Source organism: Danio rerio, chromosome 10, assembly GCF_049306965.1.
Source record: "Danio rerio strain Tuebingen ecotype United States chromosome 10, GRCz12tu, whole genome shotgun sequence".
Taxonomy (NCBI): Eukaryota; Metazoa; Chordata; class Actinopteri; order Cypriniformes; family Danionidae; genus Danio; species Danio rerio.
In genome coordinates, this window is record NC_133185.1 from 6,928,783 (window position 1) to 6,950,910 (window position 22,128).

Consider the following 22,128-nt stretch of genomic DNA (forward strand, 5'->3'; position numbering starts at 1 on the left):
CGCAGCGCATAACTTACTCGCGGCGTCGCGGGCTGATTCCGGCTCGCATGCGGCAGCGCCTGCTCGCTCGGCCGCCGCATCTGGCTCGATTGACTCGGGCTGGAATTGGGTAGTGAGTCCAGGCATCCGGAGTAGGTCCAGCAGAGGTAACATTAGTCAGTCTGAGCTCTAAGAGATAAGTCTCCGGCAGGCGAGAATCTAGCCGGAACTGTGTTTTGCTATCTGGGTGGCTAGGCGTGTATCAGCAAACTAATAAAGCCCGAAAAAAGCCCTGAACTTAGCGAATAAACAGTGTTCCACCAGGATCATGTATGTCAGAAACTGTAGTTTACTGCTGAACTCATTTTGTCATGGTAAAATAACACAGAAATCGAATAATAACATTTCAGTCTACTTCAGTCTCCTGCCGAAGCTCAGACGCCGCGCTTTGAGAAACTGTCAATCACAGCTGTCAATCACGATGACACGCCCAGCATTAAATTACTGCTAAAAACAAACTGTTTATAAAAATGAAGATCTGCACCTATTTCAGCACAATTACCAGTACCTTAATCGACCAGAACTATCTTTCGGGACATTTTATTGCAAGTGTAATATTTTTTTTATTTGGGCTCAAGTCTCCTTCATTAACACGGAGGAGGCGGGCTTTATGACTTGTACTGCAGCCAGCCCCCAGGGGGCGATCTAACGGCCGAAACCTTCACTCAAACGTAGGCTTGCGGCACACTTGCTTAAAAGCAACAAGCAGACTTTATCTTTTTACTTGAAAAAGTGTGTAAACAACTTGTAACAAAACTTAAGTTTATTACTTAATAATTTTAAGGCTGTGGGCTCACGCACTTTATGAAAAAGTCAACTAATCGCTTTCAACAGCACTAATAGGCCAATGGGACTCATTCACTAATAATTCTGTATGTTTTTCACATTTATACTCACATTTAATTTATACAAACAAAAATTCACAAAACATGCAAAATTCGTCAAAACACAAGGTGCAGCAGGAGAGCGCAAGATGTGCACAGGGCAAATAAGTGAAGTTTATTTATAAGCTAATTTCGAGAGGATCACATGCTTACGATTGCTCGCATTATTGCTTGCCTCGCATTATTCAATTTATGATTCACCAATCAGACGACTCCTAAACCACTTTGTCACAGCCATGTCACCCTGTAGCCCAAGACTTGTTACTCACTGAAGCTAAGCAGGGCTGAGCCTGGTCAGTACCTAGATGGGAGACCACTAAGGAACACTAGGTTGCTGTTGGAAGTGGTGTTAGTGAGGCCAGCAGGGGGCGCTCAACCTGTGGTCTGTGTGAGTCCTAATGCTCCAGTAAAAGTGAAGGGGACACTACACTGTCAGTGGGCCTCGTCTTCCGGATGAGACGTTAAACCGAGGTCCTGACTCGTCATTAAAAATCCCATGGCACTTCTCAAGAAAGAGCAGGGGTGTAACCCCGGTGTCCTGGCCAAAGTCCCTCTATCGGCCCTTACGATCATGGCCGCCCAATCATCCCCTTCCACCGAATTGGCTCTATCATTGTCTCTCCACTCCACCAATAGCTAGTGTGTGGTGACACGTTCTCCCCGCGCTCACGTAAGTTTCCCCCAGGTTCCCCAGTTTCCTCCCACCGTCCAAAAACATGTAACTTAAGTTAATTGACTAATCCAAAAAAAGAATTGTGCCAGCTTTAGGCCAAATCTGGGCCAGAATTCTTTGCTACCTAGTAGGTAAACAAGTGGAGGATGAGAAAATTATGACAGGCTTTTTATTTTTGAGTGAACTCTCTGTTTAATATAATAAAATGTAAAGTAGGTTTATGAAAAAGGCTGCAAGTGTGAAAGTAGCTATATAGGTCATTGAGAGGCATTGTGTTAAGCAGTGTGTTTCTCTGCTCACCTCCGCAGGGTAGTGTATGTTGTCTATGGTGTGCTCTGAACCAGGAACCTCTGTGGTTCCCCAGTGAAAGTGAAGCTGAGCTGCGACATAAACGTGATCAAATCCCCTCCTGATGCGCATGCTGCTGGGCAGACTCAACTGCACTGACAGAAGAACAGAAAACAGGCACTTCAGACCTCTTTCATTCACCAGCAGAAGGAAAATAGAAGAGCTTTCATAGCCTCAAAACGTAACAACTAAAGACTAATGATGAAAGGATGTCAATGAGCGCTGGTTTCCAAAATTCTCCAGAATATCTTGTTTTGTTTTCAAAGGAATTAAAAAGTTTATAAAAGTTGAGAATCGCCTGAGTGTGAGAAGGAATGTTTTCATTTTTTGGGGTGAATCCCTTTAAATTTGAAAAAAAAAAAAAAGGGGGAAACAACTTATTTTTTGTGTGCACTGTGGTCATCTATCACAATATCATGTGTATAAACTGACAACTTTGAATGGAAAAACACAACTACTGGAATAATAAAAGCTGAATAAATATATATATACATATATATATATATGTATATATATATATATATATATATATATATATATATATATATATATATATATATATATATATATATATATACATACATACATATACATACAGTTGAAGTCAGAATTATTAGCCCCCTTTTGATTTTTTTTTCTCTTTTAAATATTTCCCAAATGATGATTAACAGAGCAAGGAAATTTTCACAGTGTCTGATAATATTTTTTCTTCTGGAGAAAGTCTTATTTGTTTTATTTCAGCTACAATAAAGGCAGTTATTAATTTTTTTTAAAACATTTTTGGGACAAAATTATTAGCCCCTTTAAGCTAATTTTTTTTTTCGATAATCTCCGGAACAAACCATTGTTATACAATAACTTGCCTAATTACCCTAACCTGCTTAGTTCACCTTATTAACCCAGTTAAGCCTTTAAATGTCACTTTAAGCTGTATAGAAGTGTCTTGAAAAATATCTAGTAAAATATTATTTACTGTCATCATGGCAAAGATAAAATAAATCAGTTATTAGAAATGAGTTATTAAAACTATTATGCTTAGAAATGTGCTGAAACAATCTTCCCTCTGTTAAACAGAAATTGGGGAAAAAAATAAACAGGGGCCCTAATAATTCAGGGGGGCTAATAATTCTGACTTCAACTGTATATATATATATATATAATATATTGAACGTCTAGTGTTTGTTGTGAACGGGTCTTGACTTACGTGTGTGTCCGTTGTTGAGGAGGGTCAAAGAGTGTGAGCCAGTAAGATCGTAACCATCCAGCTGAATGGGGGGCAGTCGGGGCTCATGCAAAACCTTATGAGTGTCAATGTTGATCGGAGACTGAGATTTCCCACCACAGTATTCAAATGCAGATAACCATGCGTCCTGATCTGAAGCACACAATGAAAAACATTAACACACAACAGCCATGTTTAATTATTTAAAGTATTTAATTGTATTACTTTATTTAGATATTTAGTTTCCTTTATAGTGCCTTGTAGGAAACCTATAAAGTACAAATAAGGAGCTTATTAATGGAATAATAATTGTTTGGTTTGAACGACACTTCAATATGGTGTCCATGAGTGTTTTACTCTGAGCCTGAAGTGCCCTTTGAAGAGTGGTATATCCTGATTTTAATGCACTGTTAATTAATTATTTAAATGCTGCATTCATCTTTATTAAGCTGCGGTCAAACTAGAGTTTGTGCGTGCGAAATTCTGCCATACGGCGGTGCGAAAAGGGGCAGGAATAAACAAGATTATTAGACATTAAAAAAAGTCAGCAATTGCTCCATATTTTAAATTTCTGTCCAGAGAGGTCATGTTTTGATCCTCAATTGGTCTCACGCAGTCATGTGATGCGATTTCGCAGGTCAGAGTTGACGCATGACCCTGCGTTTCCGGTCTGATGCATTCGTGTGCGTATGAATGGAAGTCTATGGGAGGAAAAGCCCAGTGTGACCGCAGCTAAATTCAGTACACTAGATCAGCGGTTCTCAAACTTTTTTCATCAAGTACCACCTCAGAAAACAATTGTCTCTCCAAGTACCAGCATAATGAGCAGTATTGAAATACAGTGGTGTAGTAGGCCCAGTAAAGCAGCTACAGCTCTGCACAGTTCTAAAAGGTGGCAGATTAATTGCTATTATTAAGAAAATGTATTATTGTCAGCCTGATCGTAAAGTTGGAACGTAAACACTGTACCTTGCTTATGTAAACAAACAAACTGAAAATGTCAACATTTAAATTAAAATGTGCTTTTAAAAGTTAAAAATGGTAGGTTAATGTTCGTAAAAAGTACAAAGAAAAGTGCTGTACTTAAATGTAAAGTATTAACATATAGTAGCCCATTCATGAACACCTGGAAATGTTGCCTGGACCTCAAGAAATATAGGGTATATGTCATATAATAAATATTATTTTATGTCATTTTCATATATAAATCATTTTTGATAAATTTTGAAATATATGGAGCATATACATGACACATTTGATATCTAGAAGGAAGCCTGCCTACCACAAGTGGTACACGTACCACAGTTTGAGAACCACTGCACTAGACCAACTAGCAGTGTATTCCGCACAGCTTCATAACACAATCATGTTATTACAAGGATACTCATTAACATGTTTTATATCATCTAAGAAAATGAAAATTGAAGACAAATAATAATTATTCTATGTAAAATAATTATTTCTTATATATAACAATAATTTCTCAAGGGGACTAGTAATATTGATATTAGCAGTTACCATGAAAAAGGAGCAATACATCAAAATTCTGGCATCAGGCAGTCTGCAGAGAAACTTGGTCTTTGGCACCAGTGGGCATTTCAGCACAATAACACACAGCAAAATTGCTGAAAAATGATTAGCAAACTAAAATATTGAGATTTTGCATTGGCCCAGCCAGAGTCCTGACTTAAATCCAATTGAGAATCCGTGGAAGGAGCTAAAGATCAGGGTGATGGCAAGAAAAACTTTCAACCAGACAGAATTGGAGCTCTTTTCTGTTGATCACTAAGAAGTGTGTAAATCATTTTGGACAATTTAAACTTTTTTTTTACATTCATTCATTTATTTTATTTTCGGCTTTGTCCCTTTATTAATCTGGGGTCACCACAGCGGAATGAACCGCCAACTTATCCAGCATGTTTTACGCAGCGGATGCCCTTTCAGCTGCAACCCATCACTGGAAAACATCCATACCCAAAAACTACGGACAATTCAGCTTACCCAATTCACCTGTACCACATGTCTTTGGACTGTGTGGGAAATGGGAGCACCCGGAGGAAACCCACGCAAACACATGGGAGAACATGCAAACTCCACACAGAAACACCAACTGACCCAGCTGGGTCTTGACCTGTTACCTTTTAACTTTAAGTTAGAATTTTCCTGGGCTTTTAACAATTTGGTGTTGGCTGTATATGTAAATATTGAATTATTATTATATGTATATCATTCCAAATTAAACTAAGTGAAGTTTATTTATAAACTAATTTCCAGAGGATCATGTGCTTATGATTGCTTGTGGTCGGTCCAGCATAATTCAATTTATGATTTACCAATCAGATGATTCCTAAGCCAATATAAATACCCTAACTTCCATATAACAGCCGTCTGAGAGTTTCCCCCCTTCCACCCCAACTCCTCCTCCTTTCCTAGATGAGTGGTTATGAGTGGTTACCACTGTTGCCTCACAGCAAGAACGTCACTGGTTGTAGTCCTTACCAAGCCAGCCGACGTTTCTGTGCAGAGTTTACATGTTTTCTCCGTGGGTTTCCCCCAGGTTCCCCGGTTTCCTCCCACCGTCCAAAAACATGCAACTTAATTTAATTGACTAATCCAAATCAGCACCATAGACATGCTCCCTAGTAAGTAGTCATCTAAGAACAATCACTATCTGTTCATTAGCTACTACAACAGGGGAGTTCTCGAGACCTACCTGAGCTCAAACTCCCCACTCACCCTGCAAATGGGAGGAAGCCCCGAGCTTGAGGATCTTATGAGCTCAGGGCTCTCTCCCGGGACAGCATGCCAAACAAGCTTTATAATCAATCATCAGCTAAGTGTGAACTCTTGAAAAGAAAAAGCAGGCAATGCAGGTAATGCAGTTTATCAGTGTATTGTACTAGAGAAAGTCTATCCTATAGACATGTCTGCTTTGCTCCACTTGTAAGTGTGAGCTATATACAAAAATGTCAGGAAAAAAAATCTATGCTGAAGGTGACTGTTGGTAGTTATAATAATATATTTACCTTGGTAACCCCAGTGATGCTGATGAGAAGAACCTGTAAAAAGAAAAAAAAATATGTCAAGAAAACAAGGCATTGAGACTTGATTCTCAAACATGGTTTGTGTTGTAGTTGGATGACATTTAGTTATAATAGACATGTCTATGTCAGATATTTGCACATATGAGACTTACAGTTGAATTCAGAATTATTAGCCCGCCATAGTTTTTTTTCTTTTTTAAATATTTCCCAAATGACGATTAACAGAACAAGGAAATATTCACGGAATGTCTTATAATATTTTTTCTTCTGGAGAAAGTCTTATTTGTTTTATTTTGGCTAGAATAAAAGCAGTTTTTCATTTTTAATAGCCATTTTAAGGTCAAAATTGTTAGCTCTTTTAAGCAATATGTTTTTTCGATAATCTACAGAACAAACCATTGTTGACAACTTGCCTAATTACCCTAACCTGCCTAGTTAACCTAGTTAAGCCTTTAAATGTCACTTTAGGCTGTATAGAAGTGTCTTGAACAATATCTAGTCAAATACTATGTACTGTCATCATGGCAAAGATAAAATAAATCAATTATTAGAGATGAATAATTATTAACTATTAACTATTATGATTAGAAATGTGTTGAAATTATCTGCTCGTCGTTAAACAGAAATCGGGGAAAAAAATAAACAGGGGGGCTAATAATTCTGACTTCAACTGTATGTTGCATGTGAATAGTTATGACTATAGCCTAAATAAATTGTAGGGTTTGAAAATCATAGGTTTTTCTTTATACTTAAATCAATAGAATATTAAGTAAATATAATGTTCCAGGAAGATATTTAGTATGTCCTATATTAAATGCAGACTATCAAAACATAATATGCATTGCTAAGAACTTAATCTGGACAAATTTAAAGACCATTTTCTCTAATTTCAGATTTTTTTAAATATCTGTATCTCAGCCAAACACTGTCCTTTACATTCATTCATTCAATTTCCTTTCGGATTAGTCGCTTATTTATAAGGGGTCGCAACAGTGGAATGATCCACCAACCATTTCAGCATATGTTTTACACAGTGGATGCCCTTCCAGCTACAACCCAGTACTGGGAAACACCCTTACACTCTTGCATTCACACGCATGCCAATTTATTCAATTCAATTCACCAATAGCGCATGTCTTTGGACTGTGGGGGAAACCGGAGCACCCAGTGGAAACCCCCGTAACACAGGGAGAACATGCAAACTCCACACAAAAACGCCAACTGATCCAGCCAGGACTCATTAGTATAAATGTCTATTATAATTTCCTAAATGGACAGCGGCGACGCAGTGGTTTGAGCCTCTGCTGGCATTTCTGTGTGGAGTTTGCATGTTCTCCCTGCGTTCGGGTGGGTTTCCTCCGGGTGCTCCGGTTTCCCCCACAGTCCAAAGACATGCTGTACAGGTGAATTGGGTAAGCTGAATTGTCAGTAGTGTATGGGTGTGAATGAGTGTGTGTGGATGCTTCCCAGAGATGGGTTGCGGCTGGAAGGGCATCCCTTGCGTAAAAACCTACTGGATAAGTTGGCGGTTCATTCCGCTGTGGCAACCACGGATTAATAAAGGGACTAAGCTGAAAAGAACATGAATGAATGAATGAATGAATGAATGAATGAATGAATGAATGAATGAATGAATGAATGAGCTGCTTCTGTGGTTCAGAGTCATATATTGTTTCATTGTTGTATTATTTAACTTTTTAAATGCTTCTGATATTGCTGTAACTGCAGTAACAGCAAAGAGTTTTAGACTTTTAAAGGAACAGTTCACCCAAAAACGACATTTTTGTCTTGCAGAAAACGGAAAACTTCTAACCGTTGACTTTCATAGTATTTGTTTTTCCCTACTATGGAAGTCAATGGTTACAGGTTTTCAACTTTGTTCCAAGCCTCTTCTTTTTGTTTTTCAACCCATAAAGGTTAGGAACCACTTCAAAGAGAGTAAATAGTGAGATGTTTTTCATTTTTGGGTGAACTATCCCTTCAAGTTCAATAACAAACGTCTTTCATTCTTTTTTCCCCACAGATTCTGATTACAGGGCACAATATCAATACCTACATCCACAGGATTTCTTGCACGATGCAATGTTTATCCTTAAAACCCTTTGACCACAGTAAATGAGCGTGGTTGATTCAGCATTGTTATCATCACTTTATCTTCACCACTATCAGTTAACTTAATAAAGCAACAACATTTTAGAGATACTCATCAGTCATCCCGCTATGTGGATGAAGCAAGATAATAAAACTCTGCCACATTTAGCCATTTCTGAGAAAACTGTACACCTTTTTAGAGGCACTCGCTGGAAATCTACATGTTTTTACATGTTTAAGAACAGCTTAACAAAATTTGTGAAGTATTTTTCATAAGCCTGGCTTAATAAAAGTAAAACCTTAAACTCAAACACTTCAACAAGTAATTATGATTCATATTATGACCTTAGGGCGACGCAGTGGCGCAGTAGGTAGTGCTGTCGCCTCACAGCAAGAAGGTCGCAGGTTCGAGCTTCGGCATGGTCAGTTGGCGTTTCTGTGTGGAGTTTGCATGTTCTCCCTGCGTTCGTGTGGGTTTCCTCCGGGTTCTCCGGTTTCCCCCACAGTCCAAAGACATGCGGTACAGGTGAATTGGGTAGGCTTAATTGTACGTAGAGTGTGAATGTGTGTGTGGATGTTTCCCAGAGATGGGTTGCGGCTGGAAGGGCATCCGCTGTGTAAAAATGTGCTGGATAAGTTGGCGGTTTATTCCGCTGTGGCGACCCCGGATTAATAAAGGGTCTAAGCCGACAAGGAAATGAATAAATGAATTATGAAAATAATAAGTTGAACGTGGTCAGAAATGTCTTTTCTTAAGTGTTTATATTTAGTATTTCTGGATTTGGCCAGCAGCATGCTTTTTTTCTTCTTACACTGAAATAAGTGAAACTGTCTTGTATTTAAAGTATTTTTTATATTGGATTAAGTGAAAAATTATGTTTCGTGATTATAAAATATTTTATTCAATTTCTCTTAAAGCAAAAAAGAAACCACTTATAGGTAAAAATTCAAAGCATTCGTCTGTCTCTAAGTTATATTTTTACTTCAATCCTGCAGTATTTGTTTTTTTATTTAATTAAATTTTTTGTATTTCTGGCGACATGGCGGTTTACAGCAAGAAGGCTGGTTTGTGTCCCAGCTGGGTCAGTTGACATTTCTGTCTGGAGTTTGCATGTGCTCCCCATGTTGGCGTGGGTTTCCCCCACAGTCCAAAGACATGCGGTACAGGTGAATTGATAAGCTAAATTGTCTGTAGTGTATGAGTGTGAATTTCTCAGAGATGGGTTGCAGCTGGAAGGGCATTCATTGCATAAAACATGTGCTGGAAAAGTTGGTGATTCATTCCGCTGTGGCGACCCTAGATCAATAAAAGGACTAAGCCGAAAAGAAAATGAATGAATGAATAAAATTGGCCTTAGTCTATGTATGTGTTTGTATGAGTGCGTATGGGTGTTTACTATTACTGGGTCACAGCTGGAAGGGCACCTACTGTGTAAAACATATAAGTTGGAGGTTCATTCCACTGTGGCGAGCCCTGATGAATAAAGGGACTAAGCCGAAGGAAAATAAATGAATGTATTTTTGTATTTTGCGTGGCATTTATAGCCATTCTGAAAGCACCCGCAGATATTTTACATGGCAATAGCATATCCCAACCTGACATGTATTTATTATAGTTTAATCCAAAATACAACTTTACTTTGATTTTAGTGAAAAATAAATAAATAAATAAATATTTAAAGGAGGCAGCATGGTGGTGCAGTGGGAAGCACTTTCACCTCACAGCAAGAAGATCGCTGGTTTGAGCCTCGGCTGGGTCAGTTGGCGTTTCTGTGTGGAGTTTGCATGCTCTTCCCGTGTTCGCATGGGTTTCCTCCGGGTGCTCCAGTTTCCCCCACAAGTCCAAAGACATGCGGTACAGGTGAATTGGGTATGCTAAAATTGTCCGTAGTGTATGTTTGTGAATGAGTGTGTATGGATGTTTCCCGGTGATGAGTTGCAGCTGGTAGGGCATCCGCTGCATAAAACAAATGCTTGATAAGTTGGCGGTTCATTCTGCTGTGGTGACCCCTGATTACTTAAGGCACTAAGCCGAAAAGAAAATGAATGAATGAATGAGGTCGTTTAGTATTAACTATCTGTGTGATTTGATTGGACTGGAATCACAAGATTGGGCTGGTTTTCTACTCAGCCAGACAAGAAAAAATAAAGTAGCGACTGCAGGTTGAAGGAAAATAGTGTAGCAAAAGTACTGATACAGCACCAAAAATCTACTCGAGAGCAAAGAAAATTAAATATTTTACAATATTTGTAATCTGTTACTTCACACCACTGATTTTTACTTTATGTGAATCAATTTTTTGATCACAATAGTTTTGATTTAAATTACATTAGATTAATATTTATTTGTTATATTTCATATATTTACACTTTTATATTTTAGCTGTAACAAAGTTTACTTTTTGTATGTTATTGTATGCGCAGCAGGTTCTCTTATAGTGGACTGAGGCATTAGGTCTGATGCACGTGAGCAGCGAATGCTGAAATCTGCCTGGCGTCTGTACTGCTGCACATAAAGCTCACATTCACTGCGCTCCATGAAGGAGGGATTGTGTGAGTGCGCTGATGTGTGTGAATAAGAAAAGATACTGTCCGCTATCTCAGTCTTTCACTCACAATAACAAAACCTGTTCTCACAGTTTCTTCATCTTTGCTTGTGTCTGGACGGCTCTGAAAAGACCGTATTGAACGTTACAAGTAGTGCGCTGGAATATTATAATATTCAATACAATTCTTCATTGCTATAGCAGTTTTATAATGTAGATTGAGTCAAAGCAGCTTAACATGGATCAAGTTCTAGTAAATTGAAACTGCTTCAGTCCAGTTTTCACAGTTGAAGTTCAGTTCAGTGTAATGTAAATGTCACTGCTGAAAGCCCCAAAACTAAAGAGCAAATCCAACAATGCGCAGCTCCACAAGTCCCAAATATAGCTGAATAGCTGATTTCATACTAGTTTGCAAAACAATTGTTGAATGTTTGTACAAACCAACTTAAACACAGTCTTACTAATTTAACTACAGCGACTGCAGAATTATAGGATTGGACCAGTTATTCAAGAGACGTCCATTTTGTCAAATGATGAAATCCTTCACAGAGAAAGAAGTTTGCTGAAGTTTGTTATTAGTATAGTTTTTAAACAAAAAGCTTTCAGTCTACTATTTGTATACGCTTCCCATGATAGTATTTAAAACTGCAATTAGATATACCTGAGTCATTCTGACTGAAGAGTATGCTGACTGAAGAGTATGCTCCATTGTTTTGATGGAGAGCCGGCTAACAGGGAATGTTCTCAAAACATTTGTTAAAAGTTTGGTCCCACTTTATATTAAGTGGCCTTAACTAATATGTACTTACACAGGAATTAATAGTTTGTTACAATGTACTTATTGTGTAAATACATGTATTTACTGTGTACTTATGCTTGATTAAATACATGTATGTAATTACATCTGTAATTAACTCCTGTAATTACATTTGTAAATTTGACCATCCCTTACACCTTAACCCACCCTTAAACCTACCCATACCACCAAACCTGTCCATAACACAACCCATATGCCAACTCAAAAGCACCACAAGTGTTCTCAAATACATTATAAACACAGTAAGTACATTGTATTTATGTTTTGATGTAAGTACATAGTAGTTAAGGACACTTAATATAAAGTGGGACCGAAATTTTTTTAAATGTTAGCAGATGCACATAACATATTTACAATCATGTTCTTTTAAGGTTGAAAGAAAGGAATAATAATAATATGTTTTTATATATTACCATTTTCCTAGAATATTAATTTATAATGAATTGAGAAGGTTTTAAGCAACGTTCTGAGAACATTTAAGTAACATGAGACTGAAATGTGTGAGGGGAAATTGAATTGACATCTGGATGAACAACATATTTTGTTGAACGCAGACAGAATCAGAATGTACCGGCCAAGGCCAGAGTCACACACAGCACTCATGAGTTAGAAAAGCACAACAAGATCATTTCTTTCCCACCAGAAATGTAGCTTTCCTGGAGTTTGGCACAAATGTGAGCGTATGTGCACTGAGGGGTATAAAACTGACAGTTGGAAAGACTAAAACCCAGTCTTTTATACATTCACTCCGTGTGTTTTGTGTGTGTAACAGGTATCATCCTGTAGGATTGTTTAAATAAAAACATTTTTGCTTTGTTTTTAATCCAGTGGTTCTCAATTCCGGTCCTGGGTCCTGCACATTTAGTATGTCTTCCATACTTACACCTGATTCAGACCATCAGCCTGTTAACAGAGAGATCCATGAACTGATCCTTGTGCGTCAAATAAGGGAGATGCGTCAAAATGTGAGGGCAGGGGAGCCTGCGGACTGGAATTGAGAACCACTGCTCTAACCCATGTCTGACTGAAGTCGTTTTAGCAGACTTTCATGGCAAATATTATGAAAACATTTTGAGTAACTTTACTATATTCATTCATTCATTTTCTTTTCAGCTTAGTCCCTTTATTAATCCAGGGTCGACACCCTGAATTAATGAACCGCCAACCAGCACGTTTTTACGCAGCGGATGGCCTTCCAGCCGCAACCCATCTCTAGGAAACATCTACACACACACTCACACTTATACACAATTTAGCCTACCCAATTCACCTGTACAGCATGTCTTTGCACTGTGGGGGAAACCAGAGCACCCGGAGGAAACCCACACAAACGCAGGGAGAACATGCAAACTCCACACAGAAACACCAACTGAGCCAAGGTTCGAACCAGCAACCCAGTGACCTTCTTGCTGTGTGACCACTACGTCGCCAACTTTACTATAACCAAAAAATAATGTTAATACATTGTCCAAAAAAATAAAAAATAAAAATGAATCATCTAAGAACCCTAAGCAATAATGTTTTATTATAAACCTATTGAGAACGATAGAGAAAGTTTCTAGAACTTTAGTATAATGTGGATGGAACAATCTCTATGTTTTAAACCATGTTCTAAGAACACTAACGTAACATGAGCCTGAAACATTTTGAAAACATTTTGAGAAATGCTCTTATAGCAAAAAATAAATGAATAAATACATAATAATGACGTTTATCGTCTAAAGACATGACAAAACAATGTTATATTACTTAAAAGCAACATTTTTAAAACCAAAATTGCTAACTGAGGGTATAAGTAAAAGTACTTATTAGGTACAGAATTATGTATTCCACGTTTACTTAACCAAATAAATATATTTTTTTTTACCCAGTTATTCCAAATTCATAACTTATACTGTATGCTCAATTTTCAATAACAGGTCAATTTATGGGTGGAATAATCTTAAGTAAATAAAACATGAATGGAATTGGACCTATTCCAGAGTGTTCAAAGCAAGTGACTCCAAATCTACTTATAGAGTATATAGCTAAACATAAATTTCAAGTATTAAAATGCAGGTGCAAATCTACTGTGTTTGAAAACGCAAAACTACACACTGGGCATATTGGCTGCAAAATGTTCTAGAAATCTGCATGTAGTCAGGGAGATGAAGGCAAAACCGAAAATCAAACTGAAGGCGTTCATTTATTCAGAATCTGATTTGATCATTTTTATACCTAAACTGAGAACTTTGATTTACAGTTATTAATTCAGCAGAAGTTGACCAGAGAGTTGCAAAAGCTGATTTCAAGCTCTGGTTACTAATCTTTAACTAATTAAAGTTAAATTATCAGTATAAATATAAGTTCACTATTGCAGTGCATATGCAAAAAATCTATAATAATTGTGCACTCGAAATTTGCTAAGTATACTTATAAGTGGCCCACTTTAGTCCCAAGTAGTATTCGAAAAGAAAATGAATTAGAGTGATTTCTGAAGGATCATATGACTCTGGAGTATTAAAGCTGCAAATTCAGCTCTAAAATCAGTGGAATAAATTATTAAATCAAACTACAAACTACTTTTAAACTGTTATTTTATAGCTCAATAACATTTCACTATTTTACCATTTGTACTGTATTTTTGATGAAATTAATGCAGCTTTGGTGAGCAGGAGAAGCTTATTTTAGAACATTTAAAAAATCCTGCTGACCACAAACTTTTTACTGCTAGTGTATATGTAAATAGTTGCAACATTAAAAGTTAGCTAAGGAGTTCCATAATGCAGTTCAAAAGAGCAAACAAAGGGAAAAATACCCCTAAATCACAAAATACAGGTAACGGTTAACCGTTCTTTTTTTAACATTGTTCTATAATTTGTACATAATACTACATGTATTCTCCATTTACATATTCCTCCACTCACCGCTATTTAATTGCAGTTGCTTTGAATTTGTACTGAATTTGTACTACACCAAGAAATTGTGTTTAATTGTGTTTTAATCATGTTTAAAAGACCTCTAATAGACATCTAAACAGACATCTTGACTAAAACGAGGTTTAATGCGGTCACTGGACATTTAACAACAACCCAAAAATGTCCTAGTCATCAAATGAACAGAATAGACAGACTCCACATGTCAAGTCATTCCTTCCTGTCTGGTTGATGACTATAGTTTTGGACCATTGTTAGTAACTTTTAGACCACATTGTTTTAGCCAAGATGTCTATGTTTAGATGTCTACACTGTAAATGTGATTAGTTACTTAAAGTGAGCAAACCAATTGCCTTAAAACCAACAAGTTGACTTCACCATAATGTAAACCCACTGTAACTTGGAACTGTAAAGTCAACGCAATCTCACGTCAAGTAACTTTTTGATTTAGTGGCTAATTCGTACGATTTCGTACAATCTAATTTGTACAATTTAGTATGATTTGCTCATCACCCAATGAGGATTGGGTTTAGGGCGGGGTTGAGTGTCACGCCTCATTTTTAAAAGCTTACATTTTTGTACAACTCAACTCGGACGAATTAGCCACTAAACTGACAAAACGTAACGATGTGAGATCAGCTTAGTTAAGTTGACTTTATTTTTATAATTATGCTAATTGTACTCACTTTTTAAAAGTCAACTAATCTCTTTTTACATTGTCAGACTATTTCAGCACGTTTGTTTTCAAACAATTACTGTAAGTTTTACAAAATTACATATTTGGTGCTTCATTAATACTATAAAATCTACAATTATAGCCTGTATTGAATTTAGAAGCAGGCACGTGCACACATAGGGCTCAACCTGCACATGCCCTTTTTAGTATTGGATAGAAAGTGCCCTTCCAAAAGGATCAGAAGTGCCCCAGCGACACCCCCCCCCCCCCCCCCCCCCATGTTCTTCAGTTCTCGCACGACATACCACCCCCTCGCTCTTCAGTTTGTGCGCAATTTCCAAATAACACCCCCCCTGCTCTTCAGTTCGCGCGCGATTTCCAAATAACAACCCCCCCCTGCTCTTCACAGTTCGCGCGCGATTTCCAACTTACCAACCACCAACCACCAACCACCAACCATAATTATAAAAATTAAGTCAACTTAACAGTTCCAAGTTACAATGGGTTTACTTATATTATTTTTGTAAAGTCAACTTGTTGCTTTTAAGGCAATTGGTTTACTCACTTTAAGTAACTAAGCACTTTTTTACAGTGTATTAGGGTCTTTTAAACAGACACAAAGAAATAAAAACGCTTGCTGGGTAACTACATTCATAAACAGATTTTTGCTGCTTTTTTATGGACTTAAAATGAGCTGAATCAACACAATTCTTGAGTTTTGGGGGACAGTTTAATTGTTTTATCCACTTAAATTTGTGATAATTTATTTTAACTTAATTGATTTTGTGTTTTTTACAGTGTGAGATTCAGTAAAGTCAGTTTCCTCCCACTTTCTCAATATATACCACTTCAGCAGATGACTTACTCAACATTAATTACTAATATGTCTGTCGCAGACGTAATTCAAATTTCGTTGATGTGACTAGAAATTATTTCTCATGCTTATATTCATTTCAGATACTGGGATTATCCAGTGCTTCAACAGAACTGTATAATTTGTCAGATTTTCCTCAGAATCAGGATGTGCGTGTCTTTATGGGAACTGCTGACATCATCATGGTGTGAATGGTGAGTTGGAGATGCTGGTACACTCAGAGCGGCACGTAGACCAAACCCTCTCCAACCAGGAGAAACCACAAACACTAGCATCCAGGAATACTTGGTGAGTGTGTTACGCTGGCAGTAAACTCCAGCATGAGAGAGGTTGAGTTTTAATGTTTCTTCATCACTACTAATTGCATTTAATGATTTGGTGGATAATTTTATGATTTGGGTTTTAAAGGAACAGTTCACTCCAAAATTAAATATTTAACATTATTTACTCATTTCACCATCTAAAAAAGAAAGATATTTTGAAGAATGTTCACTGTAAATTAATAAAAAACTAAGTTTGGACAACTTGCTGTTTGAGTTTATTCAACTTAAATCGAGTCAACTGCGGCACTTGGGTTTAAGCTGGATTTATACTTTCGCCTGGCGCCCATGGCAAACCTCCGCTAATAGAAAGTTTCCGGAACTATGTTATATCATTGATAGCATTCAATATTTTTAAATTAATTATTTTTATAAATTATTTTATTAATTACAAGGATTTTTACAACCATTTAAGATTTTTTTTTATCAAACTTCTATGCATCACTTGCTTTTGATCACATCTCGGACAGTTTTACCTATTAAAGTTTATTACAATATTAATAACAGCACAACACAGGTTGCTCTACAAATATATTTTTATTATGGCTAGAATAAAAGCAACAAAAAAAGTACACTTACTGAAAAAAAACAGATGTTTTTTTTTTATTTAGCCTACTCCACAATTTACACATTACTGTCTGGCTAGTCTCTGTCCTCTTCTTATGCTAAAAAGGCAATAATGGTCCAACATTCCTGACCGTAATTACCAATAAAACCAAGAAAAGCAGGTCATCAGTATATTGTAAATCGATAGGTTCAAATATTTCTTTGTAGTTATCAAAGAAATAATTTGTACTTTTATAATAGTTTTGTAACAATTAAAAAGCTTTAAATTTAAAATTGTAATATATACAGTAAATAAGTGTAAAACCTATGACTGGTGGAAAAACATATTCTGTAATTATGTACCTGGGTCTCCACTTTTGCCATGGTCTTCTTCGGCTTTAACAACCTTATCACTCAGGTTTTTCCAAACTTTTTAACAAAAACTTCCTCCTTTCCCACAGCTGGTGCAATTTCTAACCAAGAATTATTGGTCATCTGGTTTTCTCTATGATCTCTTAAAAGTGTTTCATATAAAACTCAAATAAAACATGGCGCCGTGCGAACTCTCCAGTGGAGTCTTAAAACAAATGATGCACTCCGCCAGCTAAAATCATGTTGCGCGCTCCCAAAGCGAACCTTCGCAAACACAGCCATGACGCCACACATTGAGTGCAGCCATGTGCACTCAAGCAAACTAGCGGACGCGTCGAGCATAAACCAGGCTTTACCAGTTGAGTGAACTCAAAAAAAGCTGTGCAGCAATTTGCTTTGCAATTTTATTTTGTCTACTTTTTCTTGGCTTCCATGGTAATTTTTGTTTTCCTATGAGTGTTGATGGCTACCAGACTCAAAAATTGTTCAACATTTTTTTCTTTGCATTGGATTATGGATAAAGAAGCAGATTAAGGGTTGGAACCACTTGAGGGTGATTAAATAGTGAGTGAACTATCCCTTTAATGCTTTAATTATTATTAACAGCATCACTAAAGAAGGACATCCTGTTTGCTGAACTATTTCGTTTAATTCTCAATATCAGTAATGTCTTGAACTGTTTCACAATAAGCTATATCAAACATTAACCACAGCCCAACACCATAGCAAATACACACCCTTCCTTGATTACTGGTGAAGTTAACAAAGCAATAAAGATCTCCAGATACAAATGGCATTAATTCTTCTGAAGATATATATGTATGCATCTATCAGTCTATGCCCCAGAATGGATTAAAATCAAGGATACATGGAGGAAATCCAACAGTCACTCAAAGTAAACAGCCATAATACAATCTAATGTTCAGCAGTGGAAAACAAATGTTATCGTAGCCCTTATCTAGCTTTCAGTAAATTTTGCATAGTTACTTTATTGGTTTATTTTTGTCTAGTCTTTGATGAATTTTACTGCACAGAAATAAATCAAACTGATTGAAACAAATAAACTGTCAAATTTTATTATGCAAACAATGATAAAGCAAGCAATAAGTACTCTAATACATACTTTTACGTATGCCGCCAGCTACACTGTAAAAAAATGTAGGGTTGCACACAGTTCATTCTTGTTGTCATTCATTTAACACAAATCGATTGAGTTAACTTAACAAATTTAAGTGGATTAAATTGACAACAATTAAGATTTTCCTGCAAAGAATCTCACAAATTGTTTTGTTTCAGCTCATTTTGAATTGGTAGTTTGATTAGGATTTAAAAAAATTCCCATTAAGTTATATATATCCTGTAAAACCCAATAAGTTAAGGGAACTCAACAATAGTATCTGGATGCAGCCTTTATGATGCAAGCTGAGATTGCATTACTTAGCGATGCAATGTGAGACACAATGCATTCAAATGGAGTGAGTGATGTCACTGTGATGGGTAGGGTTATGGGTGGGGTTAGGTGAGCCCATTAAAAAGCATTGGATGCAGATAAGATTGCACAGCACCAGGTCTGCATCCAGACCCCTCTCGAACTCAAACCATTTGAGGAAACCGATTGCAACAAACCATTTACGTTTATCTTAATGAGTACTGTGTACTTAATCCGCTTGAGTAAACAAAGCAATTTTAGCACAGTAAATCCAATAAATGACAAGAACTCAAATCAAGTACTGTAAAACCTGATAAGTTGAGCCAACTCAAACTGTTTGAGGAAACCGATTGTTACAAACCATTTGAGCTAAAAAAATAAACAAATCTATATGAGTACTGTGAATTTACTCCATTTAAGTGGAAGTAATGAGGGATTTTATTAACTCATTTCCTTAAATACTAAGTTCAAAACTCTTTTCAAATGACTAGAATTAACTCTCAGTCAATTTTGAGCTAATTCTAAACGTCTTGTTCTGTAGTCGATAAACAGGCTTTTGTCTCGCTCGCAGTTCATTTGGCATAGTTTATTAGTTCATTTGTGTCTGTCTTTTTTGATGAATTTTACTGCACAGAAATAAAACTGATTTAAACAAAGAAAAAATGACAAATTTAATTAAGCAAAAAAAAAAAAAAAAAAAAACATTCAGGACTGAAACCTCAGTCAGATCTCCTGAGAAAACGTAACTATTTTACGAATTGGAAAGTGGCTTACTTGTATTAATTTCATTCATATGAAAACATGCCATTTTTAAAGGAGCCATGCCCCAAAACCACACTCCTGAACCTCATTGGGGATAAACAAGTCATGCTAAAATTCATACGAAATATCGAGACGTTAAGAATTGCCATTAGACTGCATTGGAAACTCTGAATAACGATGAAAACTAATAGTATTTTCTAGAAACACCAATAATCTTTGTTTCAATTCAACTTTTTACCATTATTTCTGAAAACAAGACAATATTTTTTTTACTTATCTGGAAAATGCTTCTTGATTTAAGACTTTTTAAATATTTGGACTAGAAACAAGACACAAAATCCAAGTAAGAAAAGCATTTTTGAAGTGTAAAGTTGTCTAAAAGATGTGATTAGCAATTCACATTATCAATCAAAATGATTTGATACGCACTACATCTTGATGGAACAGCCTGGCACATGGCATACAAGAAAACTATATAATTTTGACCCATACATTGTATTTTTGGCCATTGTGCATCATAAAGATTTGTGGTCCAGGGTACCAAAAATGGCAACTTCAAGTTTTAGTGACAATTTTTAGTGATTTTTAGTGACAATTTGACTAAAACCTGAATAAATAAACATAAAATAATATCAGCTCTTCTCTTTCCGCAAAGTCTGAGGTGCCTCACACTGGAGAAAACCAGGAGAGCATTCATTCATTCAGGACACTGATGGACGCTTCACTGATTTACACTCACCTTTACTGTGCTGTCTGTCTCTCTCGCTGCTCTTGTCTTCCTCAGAGGAGGATGAAGATGCGACAAGCAGCAGCTGAAGATGAAGGATGAGAAGGAAACTCAGCAGCATGATGAAGAACTCCACTGTTCTGCTGCTGCTGTCCACAGGTAACTCTTTCTGCTTATTTCTCACAGAATCTCAGTCTCAGCCTCTACTTTAGTGACTCTGGGGTCCGTAGACTGGGCTGGACTTCACAGATCAGCCAATCACAGTACTCAAGGTGCCAGGAGATCTCTCTCTTTCTTTCTCTCTCTCTCTCTCTCTCTCTCTCACTCTCTCTCTCTCTCTCTCTCTTTTTTCTTTTCTTAGAGTTAGAATGTAACCAAATCTCTCTCTCATAAACTTTGTGCCTTTATCCTTCCATGGTCAAAGTTCAGCAAATGAACTACAAAACAGAGCAGCTTATTCTGTATTAGGCTTTTTTCTACACCTAATACAGGCTATTTTTTATTATTTGTAAGGGTATTACAATGCTATTAAAGTATTAAAAACAAACGTTTTTTGTTTGTGGGTCATTGTATTGTCCTTTTACATTTACCATTACTGTTCTCTGGAAATATGATTGCTTATTTTATTTATATTTACTTTTTTAACGATTAGTAACATGCTTATGTCAATACCTTTTAACCCTGTATACCATAGAGTGTTAACTGGGGGTTATGATATATGAACTTTTATTCATTCATTCATTCATTTTCTATTCGGCTTAGTTCAATTCAATTCAATTCAGCTTTATTTGTATTGTGCTTTTACAATGTATATTGTGTCAAAGCAGTTTCACATAAATGGTCATAGTAACTGGATCAGGGTAGTTCAGTTTTTAGTGTTTAAGTTCAGTTCAGTTTAGCTCAGTTCAGTGTGGCTTGAAATCATTACTGAGAGACCAAACATTGAAGAGCAAATTCATTGATGCATAGCTTAGTCCCTTTATAAATCAGGGGTCGCCACCGTGGAATGAACGCAGCGGATGCCCTTCCAGCTGCAACCTATCAACGGGAAACACACACACACTCTCATTTACACACATACACTATGTACAATTTAGCCTACCCAATTCACCCATAGCGCATGTCTTTGGACTGTGGTGGAAACTGGAGCACCCGAAGGAAACCCACGCGAACTTGAGGAGAACATGCAAACTCCACACAAAAATGCCAACTGACCCAGCCGAGGCTCAAACCAGTGACATTCTTGCTTATGAGGCGATTGTGCTACCCACTGCACCACTGTGACGCCCTGAACTTTTATAACGTTAAATTATATTGTAAATAGGCAGTTCTAAGCGCTGTGGTGACCCATGATAAATCAGGCACCAAGCTGAAATAAAATGAATGAATGAATGAATATTGTAAGTAATGAAATTGAAGTTGCCCTGGACCACAAATCTTTATGTTGCACTATGGCCAAAAATACATAGTATGGGTCAAAATTATAGTTTTTTTAATAATCAAACCCTTTTTTGATTAATAATGAGCATTGCTAAGCACATCTTTTACACAACTTTAAACTGCAAAAAACACTTTTCTTACTTAGATTTTGTGTCTTGTTTCTAGTCCAAATATTTAAAAAGTCCTAAATCAAGAAGCATTTTCTAGAAAAGCAAAAAATATTGTTTTGGTTTTAGAAATAATAAGTTTAAGAGTTATAAGTCATTTGATTCTCTAAAAGCAGCAAAATAATCTAACAAATAAGGAAAATGCTAAAAGCTTCTTGATTATTTAGCTTGCTTCAGGACAAAAACTCACTTAATTTTGCTAGATTATCTCTTTAAACAATACAATATGTTTTACT

At 36.6% G+C, this 22,128-nt stretch overlaps 1 protein-coding gene across 1 annotated transcript in view; it reads right to left on the reverse strand.

Moving 5' to 3' along the window:
* ca9 (carbonic anhydrase IX) overlaps window positions 1–20,467 on the reverse strand; it is a 33,077-nt gene extending 12,610 nt beyond the window's left edge. The window contains exons 1-4 of the mRNA XM_689890.10: window positions 20,298–20,467; window positions 6,193–6,225; window positions 3,149–3,319; window positions 1,897–2,039 (exon numbers count right to left, since the gene is read on the reverse strand). Coding sequence (XP_694982.4) covers window positions 1,897–2,039; window positions 3,149–3,319; window positions 6,193–6,225; window positions 20,298–20,406 — 456 coding nt within the window. The 5' untranslated portion in view covers window positions 20,407–20,467. The remainder of the gene's footprint in view (window positions 1–1,896; window positions 2,040–3,148; window positions 3,320–6,192; window positions 6,226–20,297) is intronic.
* Window positions 20,468–22,128: the final 1,661 nt, after the last annotated feature.